At 39.1% G+C, this 14423-nt stretch overlaps 1 protein-coding gene across 2 annotated transcripts in view; it reads right to left on the reverse strand.

The window, feature by feature from the left end:
- Window positions 1–3901: 3901 nt before the first annotated feature.
- The window catches only part of CARS1 (cysteinyl-tRNA synthetase 1), a 32881-nt gene continuing 22359 nt past the window's right edge, over window positions 3902–14423 (reverse strand). For both annotated transcript variants that reach the window (XM_033063027.2, XM_033063026.1), the window contains 6 exons: window positions 13597–13678; window positions 9683–9763; window positions 9180–9247; window positions 7789–7848; window positions 6476–6559; window positions 3902–5411 (listed from right to left, as the gene is read on the reverse strand). In XM_033063027.2, coding sequence (XP_032918918.1) covers window positions 5277–5411; window positions 6476–6559; window positions 7789–7848; window positions 9180–9247; window positions 9683–9763; window positions 13597–13678 — 510 coding nt within the window. In that variant the 3' untranslated portion in view covers window positions 3902–5276. The remainder of the gene's footprint in view (window positions 5412–6475; window positions 6560–7788; window positions 7849–9179; window positions 9248–9682; window positions 9764–13596; window positions 13679–14423) is intronic.

Below are 14423 nucleotides of genomic sequence, written 5' to 3' on the forward strand. Positions count from 1 at the left end.
GGGGCGGGCCCCTCCCTCAGCAAGGGCGCCGCCGATTGGCCCCGGCGGTGCCGCGGCCGCCACGCCGCACGCGGGCCATGTTGACTGTCCGCCGTGCGGCGCTCGGCCAATCAGAGCGCGCGGGAGGGGGGCGCGCGGGGCCGCGGGCGCGCGCGAGGCCGGCGCGTGATGCGGGGCGGGGCGGGGCCGGGCCGGAGGGGAGACAGCGCGTGCCCGCGTCCTTAAAGTGACAGTAACACCCCTTTCCTCCCCCCAGCGAAAAGTTATCTTCAGTCATCTGCAGGAACTTCCTGGACTGTGTGTGCTGGGTCTGCTGTCGCTCCAACAAATATCAGGGTGGTTGGAGCCCTGCAGGAGAACCGGGGCCTGCTACGGATGTCCCAAACATCCACAATGGTATCACCATATCAGCCCTAAATTCTCATCATAAACTCTCAACTCCTTCGTCTGCCCCTGGGTAGAATTAGAGCAACTCCATCACCTCGCCTCTCTGACCCGGCCTCAGAAGTACCCAGCCATCCGTGACAACATTCCTGTGGTGTGGGCTACCCCACCGTGTCTCAGCAATTACACCAGATCCCTGCGTGCCTCAGCAATTGCAATTTGTCATTAAGATTATCCATGCTGGGAGATGATCCATGCAGTTCCCGAGGCACCGTGCCTGGCCTGGGAAATGTGGTGTTGCTTTCCAGCTCCTCCGCAGCAAGGCCAGTCGCTCCGGGTCTGCAGCTTGGATTTCTGTAAGGACTAGTGTTTGGAAGCAATGAGACCAATATTTTATAAATTAACAAGGAGCCAATATATTAATAGTGGATTAAATAATCTACAGTAGGAATTTAGGTTACAGGAATAACCAAGAAATCTTTTATTAGATACCAACACTGTAACTAAACATGAGATAATTTTGAAAGAACTGTAGGAATGCTGTAGCCAGTTGCACAAACAAGCACATTAGGTGGGCCAGAGGACATGTTCAGTGGGAAGTTCCCCTTCTTTGCTTTGCTTTCAGCTCCCTTTCCCTGTTTCTCCAAACCTTTTCCTAACATCAGGAGATTAACAGCCTTCTCATACTTCCATTAATCCTTAATTTTGGGATAACCTCATTCATGCTAGTGACTATGCTTGATTCTCAGTGATTCAAAGAAGAGCAGAATGAACTCTGAAAGAAGGGTTTATCTGAAAGTATTTCTACTCCACACTTCTGTGCTTGCTGCTGTATTGCAAAGTATTCTTTGTTAAAAGTCACTCAGATGCTGAGTACAAACTCCAAACTGTCTCCTATGAGGATGTAAGAGAGGTTTTGCCTGTGTAATCTAGCTGCACGTTTCTGCACCTGTGTATCAAGGTAAACACACAACTCAATTACCTTACACTCTGGATTTTTAGTGCCCCTCTCCAAAGGCATTAAACCTTCCATGATCAATGAGGGACTTCTGCTGACTGTTGTCTAATCTCAGTGCTAGACTCCAGGACTGTGGCTAAAGCACAATCTGTGGAGTCATCTTGCTGTCAGGTGCTGCTACCCTGCAGAGAGCTGCAAACAGATATCTGCTGAATCACCCTGGCTCAATTTAAGCACCCAGCCTCACATGCAAGGGCTTGGAGAACCAAAACCAAGGGAAGGGATTGTGCCAGAGCTGCCAAACAGATGCACTTGACACTGGAGAGCAAGCTTAGGCTGAGATCTGTAAGTGGCATTAAAACTGTCTGTGTCTTCTGCCCTTGGGTGGGTATTAATAGAAACTGCAGGGTGAGATGCCAGACATTCACAGCCTCATCTGAGATATAAGACTTCATCTGTCAATGACTTTTCCTGCAGGGAAGGAAGAAGTTTGATCATTGCTAAGCAGAGTCTTGGCACTAAATAGCTGATGTGCTTCTTAATGGATCTGTTCTGTCTCAAGGCATGTTAAGTATTATGCATGTGATACATATAGAAATTGCCTCATGAAATCACAGAGCGGAGTAAAATTCCTCCCTGTATTTGTGTGGTAGAAGTTGTGTAATTAAAGAGGCAGCTAAAGTTGGTCCAACAACCACCACCAGCTGAGAATGCTTACACTTACCTTCAACTTCTTTTTCTACATTTTAAGCTGTGCACTGTATGTGGCAGTGAATCGCTTACTTGCACACTTAAAATATACCAGTGCCTTTGTGCAACAGGAGACAGCAAACAAAATGTTAGGACAAACAGGTCAAAAAGTATCATAAATGTAATCAGCACTCATCAGTCGAAAGTCTGAAAAATTGGTGGCATCAAGTTCCCACTGAACAATTCACAGATTTTTCTACCAATACCTCAGCAAACTGAGTGATGGGAGGAATTTGTTCTCTTGAATGGAGCAGTATTCACATTTGATGTTAATGAGAATATTCACATCAGAAAGGCTGAAAGGCACACTCTGAGCAAGAGACAAACAAAATTTGCTGCTGCCAAGTTTGGCCTTCAGCCAAGGGTGCAATTAAAAACAGAAACACCACTCTTTTATCTTCCCTTCTCTGAATACATTCTTTGATAGGTGGGAAATGAAAAGCTCCACGTTGTATGAGCAAGATGATGCCTCTGTTCCAGAAAATTAAAATATTTTAAAATTCTAAGATGTTGCTATGAGGATTTTCATAATTTTTCACAATTTTCATAATGCTTAGAAAATCATATATCAGACTGGCTTCCCTAAGAGTGTGTATGCATACATGACCTTAAAAAGCACACACAAAAACACACACACAAAAAAAAACCCCGAGCCAAAATTTAAAATACTGTGTAGTCTATCCTCTCCCTTTTTCTGGCTGAGTGAGACAGATGACTAAGACACTGCAGACCATTACTGTTGCATTCCCTTCTCCTGCTTGCCAGGTCTCTCTCACAAAGCAAGTGCAGTGGAATTCACTTAAGTGCCACCTTGAGAACTTGCCAGAGAATAGGTATTGTCTGTGCAATTCAGTAATCCCACAGATCAATCGGCATGCCCATGACTGAAAAAGTCATCTTAAGCACTGCATCTAAGCCTGGCTGCAGCATTCTTTGTTTGCTACCAAGTTTGCCTTCACAAGGATTTTACACATATTGAATTAAAAAAAAAAAACATACCAAGGGAAGGTGGAAGCAGTGTGTGCATGTGGGAAGCATACAGAAAGACTGGAAAATAACCTTTGGAAAATGTGAGTCTGAAATGCTCCCAAGATTCCTGCGAGGAGAGTTGTCCCAGTAACAAAATGAAGTGTTTAGGAAGGAAAAACAGCATTTAAAAAAACCCCACTCTTTTACATTGGTAGAGTAGGTAAGTAATGGAATTGGACTAGGTTCTACTGAAAACATAGCAGGAAGAGAAAAAACAAAATGTGGGGGCAAAAGCCAAGATTTTATAATGGAGATGTCAAAAACTACAGTCCAGGACAGCCACGGATAAACAGCACTTTCTCCACTGTTAAATACTTACTCACTTTAAGTAAGTGCTAACTCAGATCACCAAAAACAATTTCTGTATTCAAATTCCTGGCCCTATTTGACATTAAGTTTCAACTTCAGAAGCAGCAAAGGCATGTCCCATCCTTTCAAAGATATCCTGAGTGCACATGCATCTTCAGGGAGCATGATGGGCTGATAAATGATGGGCTGATAATGCCAAAGGGAGTTAGGATCTAAAATGATGCAAAAAATGTAATTGAACCTTGTCTCTTCCCATATCAAAGGATGAGTAAGTCGCCCTGATGCGTAGTTTAAACATGCATTTATAAAATTGATTAGACATTAGCGGAATAATTAAATATTGAATGCAAAATTGATTAAATTAGTAATAGCAAGCTAAAGGAAAAGCTCTGTAAACCACGTGCCAAAAAGATGGCTATGGAATAAAGATAAACTCAATATTTTCCCCATTACACAAAGTTCACATACAAGTACTTCACAACGTATTTTATTTTCAGTACACAAGATGCATCTGCTTTACTGACCTTAACACTATGTATGTTTTCAAAGGCAAATACAGACAAATTAGAAAGAAAAAACCCTACTAGACCTTTCTGTTACTCCACATAATGTGTTCATTTCTCAGAAGGAGGAACATAAATATAAAAATATGAAGGAAAAGCAAAGATGCTTGAACTCTTAATTAAGGAAAGGAACATAGCCTGATGATTGTAGCGTCAACCCTAGAGTTGAGAAAAAAGAGGTATCACAGTGACTTTCTGCAAGTCACCTTGAGAATACTGAATGAATATAGTTCTGCAAATCAGACACTTGGCTGATCTGTGCAGTAGGCGAGATATTTTTTAGGATTTCATGAACTTTAGTTCATTTAATAGCTTCTTCCAGTGAAATGCACTGTTAGGCAACAAAGAACTCTCCCTGCAGATACAATGTGACCATACTACATCAGAAAGGTTTTTATCTCAGGGTTAAATCATCATGTTAAAAACATCAGACTTGAATACAGGGCAATGTCTAGCTGTATTCCCTAACTGCAAACCAATCCACAAACTGTGTATCAGTAGGAAGCACTCTGTTAATTCCCATGGCTCGGAACTGGTAATTAGGTACTGAGTACTTTGGGTAATCAGGTACTTTGGCAGGGCTCCTGTTTCCTTGAAGGGATAGCTCCAAGAACACACCACCTCTGCCATCAGACCTTCATGTCTTTCCCACCTGTTTGTTCAATGCAGGTGCATTTGCCTGGTACTTACCCACTTGACTGCAACTGCAGGTTGATGATCTGTTCCCTTTTTCAACAAAGGGACTGTGAACTTCTACTATGCAAAGTGTTCTGGGTATACTTATGAGAGTTTTTAATAACAGCAGCTAAAATAAGTATCATAGTGGAACTACCCACTCTTCCTGCTTATGTAAAGATACTAAAGTCATCTGGAAAATACTGTTCTTACTGTGGGGCAAATTACTCAGCTCCCACTTAGCAATGAATTTCTCTGACTGTAACACTGGGTTGTAGATAGAGATCAGGATGTAAGACAAATTAACCAAAGCCTGGATAGCTACAATGAACAAGAATCCTTATGTGGATTTGCTGACTGAGCAGCACCTTTACAAACAGAACTGGCAGCCACTATTGCTACTGCTGAGAAGAAACTTCTTACAGGTTGGCTTTTTTTTTTAATGATGGATTTTTATTATATTTCCAGATGACATTACTAACCCACGTAAACAGGAATTTTACTTTGCACATAATAGAAAGTGTAAACAGAAATTTGAGCATAAGTATATGCTCACTTCTTCAATGGGAACCCAGCATTTGCCTTCTAAATAAAAAGTCCTGTTGTTTTCAATTTGCACTTCCATTCTGAACCATTTGCAGATACTCCTTGTGTAGCTTTTCTTGGGTTTCATAAAGTTTCTTTAGCTTCTTAATTTGTCCTTTGCTAAGTTCTTTGCCTTCTGTATCATGGGTGGGAAATCCCTGAAATAGTAAAAAAAAAAAAGTATTTAAGATAAATTATTGGACTGCTTTTGTTCTTTATGGAATCATGTTTTAATAAGATAGGGAGATAATATCATAATGAGAGGCTGTCAGGAAGGGGTGTATCTTGGCTAATTTTAGTCACCTAGAAGTTTGACAGCTAACTTTGCCTATTTCTGAATGTTCCCTTCCTAGCTACACAAGAGGCATAAGGGTGTATTTATCTCCTGTCCTGAGCCACATAAGGGAATCTTAGACTACTAACTTCTAGATGGTTTTAGTGAACAGAATCATGACTAATTCCTGAACAGATGGTTAAAATAATCTTTTAATCATACTAGCAGATTGAATTCAAGGCTTAAAGCAAAAGCAAGATTTATATTCTTGACGAAGAAAGTATGATCAGCATTTTTATGGACATTCTCCTTGGCTTGGAGGAGTATTTTCCAATATTTATCCTCTCCATTCTGACTTGTCCTCAGGGCTTGAATTTGTGTAGATGAAGGGGATCAATGACCAAATCAAGAAGGGAAGAAACAATGCTTTATGTTTTCCAAGTAACCCTTGCTTCCCCAAGGGGAGCAATCAAGAGCAAAGTTATGCATACAGCCCCTTCAGAGAGCCTTTGCCAGAAGAGAACAAAACAGTGGGTAAAAGAAAACAGGAAACACAGGATCTCTCCAAAAAACATCAGTTCTGGCAGAGCTGGGGAGCTTGTACTTGCAAATGAATACACTGCCTTGCGCCAGAGTAATAAACCTGTGAATGAACATCATACACATTCCTACCCACAATATATATATTGCTTTGCAATAAGGGGAGCCAAAGGAAATGTACAATCAATGTACAAAGGATAATACCCTTGAAATGATGGCTAACAGAGACTTTGTTCCCCAGAGCAGAATAAAATTAATATATCACCTTTTCTTTCTCTCCTTCCCTCCTCTTGCTATGTTAATAGCACTGCCCTGGAGGTTTGGAACAAAATTACTAAAAACATATACACATAAGTGTGTACAACTGGGGAAGGAAAACCACTCCCTATATAAAGAAAAATCTCTTACATTTTCATCAAACATGGAATATTTGTCAAGTTCCAATTTAAACATTTCATGTGGTGGAATCTTCATTTTTTCCAGTTTTGCTGCCTGTAATATAAAACATGCATTAACATCACAGTTAATTACTGACAACCTGTCATATATGCAAAAGGAAAAGTAGATTATAATTTCAAAATCAAGGAGCATTCAATTCGTAATTGCTTCTTATGTGAAATGAAACTTGGAGTGAGGAACAACTCAGTAGGTCTTAGCTGTGCTTGTCTGGGGGAAAAATTGTTTTAAACCTGTAGAGAACCACTTTATAAAAAACAGATGCATTGCAGAAACTCAAAATTATTTGCTTATAGGCTCCAAAAACTACATGTGATTCTTTCTAACTTGCTTCTTTAGTCAACACAAAGTGAATAGCTGCTATCATAAAGAATATTCAGCCATTAACTCACTGCAAAGGGAACCACCTTTATCAAGTTTCCTGCTGACAAGCAAAGATTTCTATGCAGGTCACAGAAGAATCAGATGCAGTAATTGCACTGAAAACAAACTGAACTCCCCCTTATCTGTAAATAAGCACATTTCAGAATCTTTTCCATGTAATTTTCCCCTACATAAAGGAATTCCCTTTTTGAAAAGGTGAAAAAAGGTATTTGGAATTTGTGGATGATAAACGCTATTTCTCTTGTTTTATCTCTGAATGTGGTGGTCTCTAAAAGTTCTCTTCCTCTTTTAACACAGGAATGTATTTCCTGTACTGTTAAAGTCATCAGCATGACAAACAATATTTTCTGTTATGAGTTCATCTCCTCTGTCTACTCCCCATCCAAAGCCCAAAACGTCCGAGCTATCTGAATTCTAATCATAGAGATAAAACATTTCCCTGCTCAGTCAAGAGAAACAGGGGGTTTCTTACAGAGAAAAAGAAAAAAAAGGAGAAAAATAAACCTTTTCACATATGATATTAGAAAGGGAATAAAACAATAAATGACACAAGCAAAATCTTCTCTAGTAGTAACAAGCATGCAAGATACTACTTTGTCAATGAAGGAAGTAACACTGTTTATAGACTGAAATTAAGTGCGACAAGTTCTTCTGTAATAAGTTTTTTTAGGCTTTAGTTGTGTTTTCAAAAACGGCTTCTCTATAAGAATTGAAAGTCCAAACCTAAACTGCAAGCCAAAGCCATTCTGAGCATGAAATTTTACACAAAAAAGAAAAGAAATGGAGACCTGCTAAGGCTGGGCAGAGAGCCTGTGTTCTAATGCTCTTTCCTGCACGTGACTACTGCTACCTACACTTTCCTTCAAAATGAGGTTACTTACTTCCTGCTGTTGTTTTTTCCTGGCTGCTTCTTCTTTCTTCCTTTTTTTCTCTTCTTCTATCTGTGAGAGGCAGTGTTAGTGAGTAAAAGGTAATGCACTATTTCATTTGGTTGTTTTCTACAAACCTGAGCCAGCTCCCCTGGGTATCTAATTATAGACAGAACTGGCAGCATGACCTGCAGCAAACCCACCATGCCTAATAATTAGGATTGTCTGATACTTCCCACTGTATGACTTTGATTTCATTTGCTTTTATTCACAGTTAAACCAGTTTTAACTGTTTTGCATGCAAAGTGGATACCTATAAAAGAATATCTCAAAGAAATTGTCCTATCATTTTAGGGGGAAAAATGTCTTGCAAATTACTTTTAAAAAAGATCGTGTTTCAATGATATTTTAAGCTCTTGTCTCAAACTGTGAAGATATCACAGTTCCTCAAGCAGCAGTTGTATCACTTGATGTTCCTAGGGAAACAATTATCCAAATTTAGCCAACTTGCTAAAAATCCCATCTTGCACTTGCCCGGGAGAGACCTGTCAGTTCTCCAAGGGCTCTGCCAGTGCTGAACATAATGCCAATTCCAGGGAAAAGGCACTCTGGCAGGTCCTACCCAGCAGCTATAAACAAACTGCCTTCAAATGCCACTCTGATGAAAACATCTGAAACTAACTCAAATGACTTTTCACTTCTCTTTTTTTTAAAAAACATCAACATGGAAGGAGAAATGTTGGAAAGTCTTCCAGATATTTTTAGTGATGATAGAATTTTATTATTTGGTAAAATTGAAGATGGACATATGGAGCTTTACTTCTAAATATTACAAAGTTAAGTATTAACAGTAGGAAGTGCCAAAAGCAGGGCTTCTATACAAACCTTGTGCATGTGAATTAAAATTCACAAGCTTTAGAGAGTAACAAATTCTTGCTCCCACATCCTGAACATCTCACTAATCCATACCATATTTATTAAGATTTAGCCAGTACATTTTTTTCCTCACAGATTAATACAGACTAGTTCTATGGAAAACGTTGACTTCATTTGTACAAACAAAACAAGTCTGAATTAGCTTCTCACTGGAGTTGTTTTTCCAAAAAGATAAGACAGTTTGAATGCAATACTGAACATCCCTTAGTAATATGAAGATCTTAAAAAGCATCTTCATATTAAAAAAATCTTAGAGGTATTCATTAGGGCCCACGCAAAGTTTTCAAGAAGTTGTTTCGAAAAATTTGTTTTTTCCAACACACCTGAATTTTTGTATCAATTCTCTTATGTCATCTTCCTTGTAGTCTGCTATTATTTTTCTTATGAATTATCAAAGAAATGTAAAAATATCCATAGCTTACATATTACTTTAAGTTTTAAAAATATAGGATGCTTAAAATAATTACCTTTTTCTTTTCTTCTCTTTCTTTCAATAATGTGTCCTTATCCACTAATTTAACCACAGTTGGAAGTCCTAAAGAAGCAAGAAGAGATGGATTAATTTCTTGATTAGTCAAAGATAAATGCATTCACCCTGTGATAATTGTTTTCTTTTTGCATACTGAATGCAAATACAACACAGTGGCTACTCAAAAATGACTAAGAGATTAGGTGTTATACAAAAGGTGAAAAATATTGCAATGTATTTTTTAATTCTGTATTTCAATATACAGTTCTATAATAAATACCATACATATATATACATCATTATATGATACATATTACATGCCATTATATATAGTACATATGAAATACATATATGGTGCACATATGATATGCTACAGCTCTCCAATACTTGAGTTTATTGAGTAACTCTAAATTAGTTTTGACAGTTTGTTTCCCCACTTCTCAGGAAAACAGCAGGATTATAAAAACAGCTCCTACAAAGTTCCAAGAGATATGTGGGTACCTTCATGATCTTCAAATCGAACTCCAAGTTCAGGCAGGATGTCATCCCGGAGAGCATCACTCAACTGCAGCACTTCAGTTACTACAGAACATGAAAAATACTTTTAGTGGAGTAAAATTTGGCCAGAGTATACCTTTACCCAGCTACATAGTTACTTCAGTGCAATTAAGAAATTGCCACTTTGTCACAGAGAAAGAAAGGTCTTTTCTTTTACAGTGGTAAGTAAATCCTGCCTTATTTCAGCCTCACAGAAAAGCAGCATGTTTCTTTGCAGGGACTTGAAAAATCATAAAATTCTTCCAAGATACCCTCACTATTCCTGAAGGAAAACAGAAAGAAAATCCAAGGCAATTCAGAAATGATGCAACAATTCTGCCAGGGTATGGTGGAGGGATATATGACTCAGGAAAATCCTAATGGTTGCTGTAGGGTGTGCAATAAGAAAGGTTAAAAACCTAATTTTAGAAAAATCATAAATTAACATATTCTGTGCTAAATCTAACAGTGTCCTTTGAAGGACTATGATTCTGTTGATTTGATAACTACACATACATTTGTCAGAGGAACTGTAATCCCAACACCCTTCCTTTATTTCAAGCAATCTAGTTGCAGCAGAACACAATTTTGGTTTGGTTTTCTGCATGGTGATCAGGACATCATGGCTAATATTTTTTTCCCTTGCAAACTTATCAAAGAGGCTTTGATGACAGCAAATAGTAAGAACTTAAGATTTAGCTGAAATATGTGCTATCAGCTCTTAAGAGAAAAACAAATCTTCATACAAGATAATTTTTTGGATGAGAAGTTGTACCAGTTGAGAAGCAGCACAACATTTAAGAGGGACTAAATGCATCAGAGACCCAGTATGTTGCTGTTGTGAATTCAGTGGCATTTTTTATAGGCAGTCTGGTATTTGGGACTAACACTTAGCAAGTGTAACAAGACAGATACTTGGGTTAGGTGTGTTTATAATGAACAAGTGCTCTCCCTTTCAGCAATTCTCAGCTCGTTAAACCTAAGTACCACCCAGGGTCTTAAAGTTATTATTTCAGACAGTGGAAGCTTCCATCCAGGCAGTTTCCTAAACACCTTCTGGCAGATACAAGTACCACCCTGAGCCTTCATCTCTTCCACAATTCTCAGAGAGCTGCAAGTGAACAGCAGTGATTATCCTGAAACCATGAGAAGGAACACCCTGTTTCAGTGCATGGCTGTGTTCTGTGGCTCTCTCTTTGCACAGAAAACCACTGCACTGTACAGAACCTCTTTTGTCTGTTGTAACAAGAGCTGTCATTTCTCCTGATCCGCAGCAGTTACCCACAGTGAACCACAGCCATGTTTGATGCAAATCTAAATCGGCCATTAAGATAAACCAGGGATAAGATTACCTCACTGGAGGGAATGGTGTAAAGGAATTACACATATTATATCAAGACTGTGTCAGAAACACCTACTGCTTATTCAGCATAACAGCATCTGCAGAGTTGTGGATGTTTACTTATCTAAAATCATCAGTAATTGAAAGCTGAAAACTAAATGCATCAAGGAGAAATGTATTATGAAACATATGATTTATGAGAGGGGACATCCTCTGATCAATCCTGTCAGCCAGAGGAGTCAGCACCACACTTCTTAAGGTTGAAATGTGCCTGTTCTTTGCATGTGACATCTCCACAGCAAGTATGTTTAGGGTTGGGTAAGGGGTTGTTTATGGACTGCCTCAGGACATGAGGAGGCTCTCACTGAGGACACTGACCAGGAAACCAGTGGGACATTGCCTTATCATCACTGCCCATCAACACCCCAGAAGCTGGACACTCCTTGGGCCTGTGACTATTTCCCTAGACCTCTTCACATTTTCTGTGCATTTCAAGCCAAAGAGTATCAGATGTGAAACATGTTGAGATGCTGTGAATCAGAATACTGAGATGGGAAGGAAAAGGGAGCTTGAAAAGCATCTGGAGAATGCCGGATGGAAAGACTGGCAGCAGAAGACAAGAGTAGGCAATGCTACAATGAGAGGGTTTGGCCCAGTTCTGGTCAACACATGAGATATATGGAAGAGGGCAGAAGGTGCAGGGCGCACTGTGAGAATTAAGTCTGAATTAAAATGCTACCCATTCTAGATGATAGTAACATTTTTGCAGAGTATATATATTTTGATTATTACTAAAAACCATAGCTCTAAAAATGGCTATTCTGTGAAATGTTTTGTAGATACATTTTCAAAGTGCATGTGTATGGATGGGGACATTTGTAACACTGCAGGTTTTACAGAGCCACACGCTTTTTATTTAACATCTGAGAATACTTAAATCAATACAGATCGTTTTAAATAATATTTAACACAACCCTGCCAGCAATAGGCTGTGATGGGGAAACTCCCTTTGCCTACAGCCATGCAGAGGCAATATCCCCAGCCACTAATCAGAACAACTTTTACAGTAATTTAACACTTCCTGCAAGCAAGAATTTAATGGGTAAAGGGAAAGCAATCAGTAGCATGTCAGTGCAGGTCCTGCCAATCACCATGCAGCTTCCATATATCAAACAGTTTAAAAGAAAGGTTCCTCCTGGTCAAATATACCAACCCAGCAGCAACTAGATCCAGCTTGATTCTCACTGTCCAGTGTATTTCAGGCAAAAAAACCCACTGCCTTCCAAGTAGGAAATTCAAGTGCCAGTGAACAGTCTAGAGCCAAGAGTGTTCTAAAAATTATCTACAAGAAGGCCTGTGATATTTAAACCTTACCACTGCTAAAAGCAATGATCAATTTAGTTCAACCATCATAAAAGCAAGGGGGAAAAAAGCTTCATATAAACAAGTATGTTAAATATCAAAAGACTAAAGCTCATGTTTTTGGCTGAGGATATACACACAAACCTCTTGAATCAATTCAAGTTACAGAAAATATTTACTATTGGAACTTATTACAAAGCCCATTTCTCAGCATCAATTAGGCCTATATAAGAGTTGGACAATAATAGCAGAGTAGCCACATTAGCAAAAACAGTTTTGTGCTTTTAATGTAAACTTCTCAACTTTAGAAGGACTCCACGCAGTAGCAGAATGAAAGTCCAGAGTCTTTTCCAGCTGAATAGGTTACCAGACACTAAAAGGAATTTTATGTTTCTGTGTAATATATGGTTTACTTGTATGTTTTATGTATAAAAAAATGTTCTGTTTTGCCTTCAAGGACAAATCCCAGTGTCAAAGTTTTAAGAAAACAAGAATCAAGTACATGTTGAAGACATGCAAAATTCCACAGGGAACAGCAGAAAATAGGAAGAGCTCCTCCATTAGGAAATATCAGTAAAATCAAAGAAAGTTAATGAAACAACCTTTTTAATACTCTCTAGTTCTGCTGCCAACACACACAGCATGATCAAAGCTTTTCAGAGGGATTAAAAAAGGCACCTGAAACTTCTAGCAAACTCCCAGATGAATTCTCCAAAGAGAGCACTCAATTACCATCAGGGGAGCTACAATTCCAACTATGCTAACAAATAATAGCGAGCATCTCAGGCTATTTAAATGCAGACACTATTATTGTGTAGCCATCTGCACTTTTAAGCAAATGCAAGATCCCTGAGGAAGAGATCATAGGTACTTTCATACCTAGAAAGCAGGGAGCGCCCTAACCAAGAAAAACAGCCGCTACACCTCATCATTCCAGAACTTTTAGTTTCTTTTAGATTAGTTTAGCAGCCTTACAAGATTTCCAAATTAAAGAGACAGGCAGCAGAGATGCAAAAATTCAAAGCAGCTCTGATTTAAAGATGTCTTACTTGCATTCTGTAAGCAAGGGGAGACTATCAGGTACCTCACACCCACACCTCCATCCTCTCCCCCAGTCTGGCTTCTGTGACCTCCAAGTCTCAAGTGAAACAGTACAGGAAAAAGTGAATCTCACCTTTCTTCTCTCTGGCGATTTGTCGCACTCCTTCTCTGAACTCAGACAGAACTTGGAGGTAAGGCATCACTGTAGATTCAATCTGCAGGATCATTATTTCCACAGTTAGCTAATTATCATTTAGACATAAAATATTTCCCTATTCACTTCATATTTATGTGCTGTTGGATGCTTGACCTTCAGGGCAGATCTGTATCAATAAAAATTGTCATTTCTCTATTGATGTCAAAGGATAAATGACAATTTGCATTAGTTGTCAATTTTCCTTTTGTGCAGATAAAATCAGCTTGTCAGGTTCAGCCTCTACCCATTCCTTTTTCACATCCTTTCAATTAGATCCATCACTTCCACAGGGTTATGACACAATCCAGCTAGCTGTAATGCAGTGCAGAGATAAAAACAGCACTCAGACGAATTTGCTCTTTCATGTACTGTATTGTCTTAGGCCCAGCTGTTTATCAGGTAATAATACCATGTGAAACTGATATTAGCACCAATTTTCATTAGAACACAGATCTGTTCCTGAGATTTTAGCTTATGCTAATTGTATAGACAGTGCAATTCTCTATATTCCTCACACAATTCCCTCTCCCACAAAAAGTGAGGAAAGATTACTGTTGAAGTATTTTAGGTGTAAACAAACGCTTGGCATGAAATCTCAGAGAAAAAGTCCTGTGAGACCGGACTCAATGACAGTGAATAGCAGCAGCAAGCAGTTAGTGAACAGCAGTGAACAGCTACAAAAACAACTACAGATCAGTGTCTGCCAACACTTCTCTGGAAGCCCAAGAGGAAAAGCCAGGCCCTTGGGGGAAAGCCTAAATTAA

Source organism: Catharus ustulatus, chromosome 6, assembly GCF_009819885.2.
Source record: "Catharus ustulatus isolate bCatUst1 chromosome 6, bCatUst1.pri.v2, whole genome shotgun sequence".
Lineage (NCBI taxonomy): Eukaryota > Metazoa > Chordata > Aves > Passeriformes > Turdidae > Catharus > Catharus ustulatus.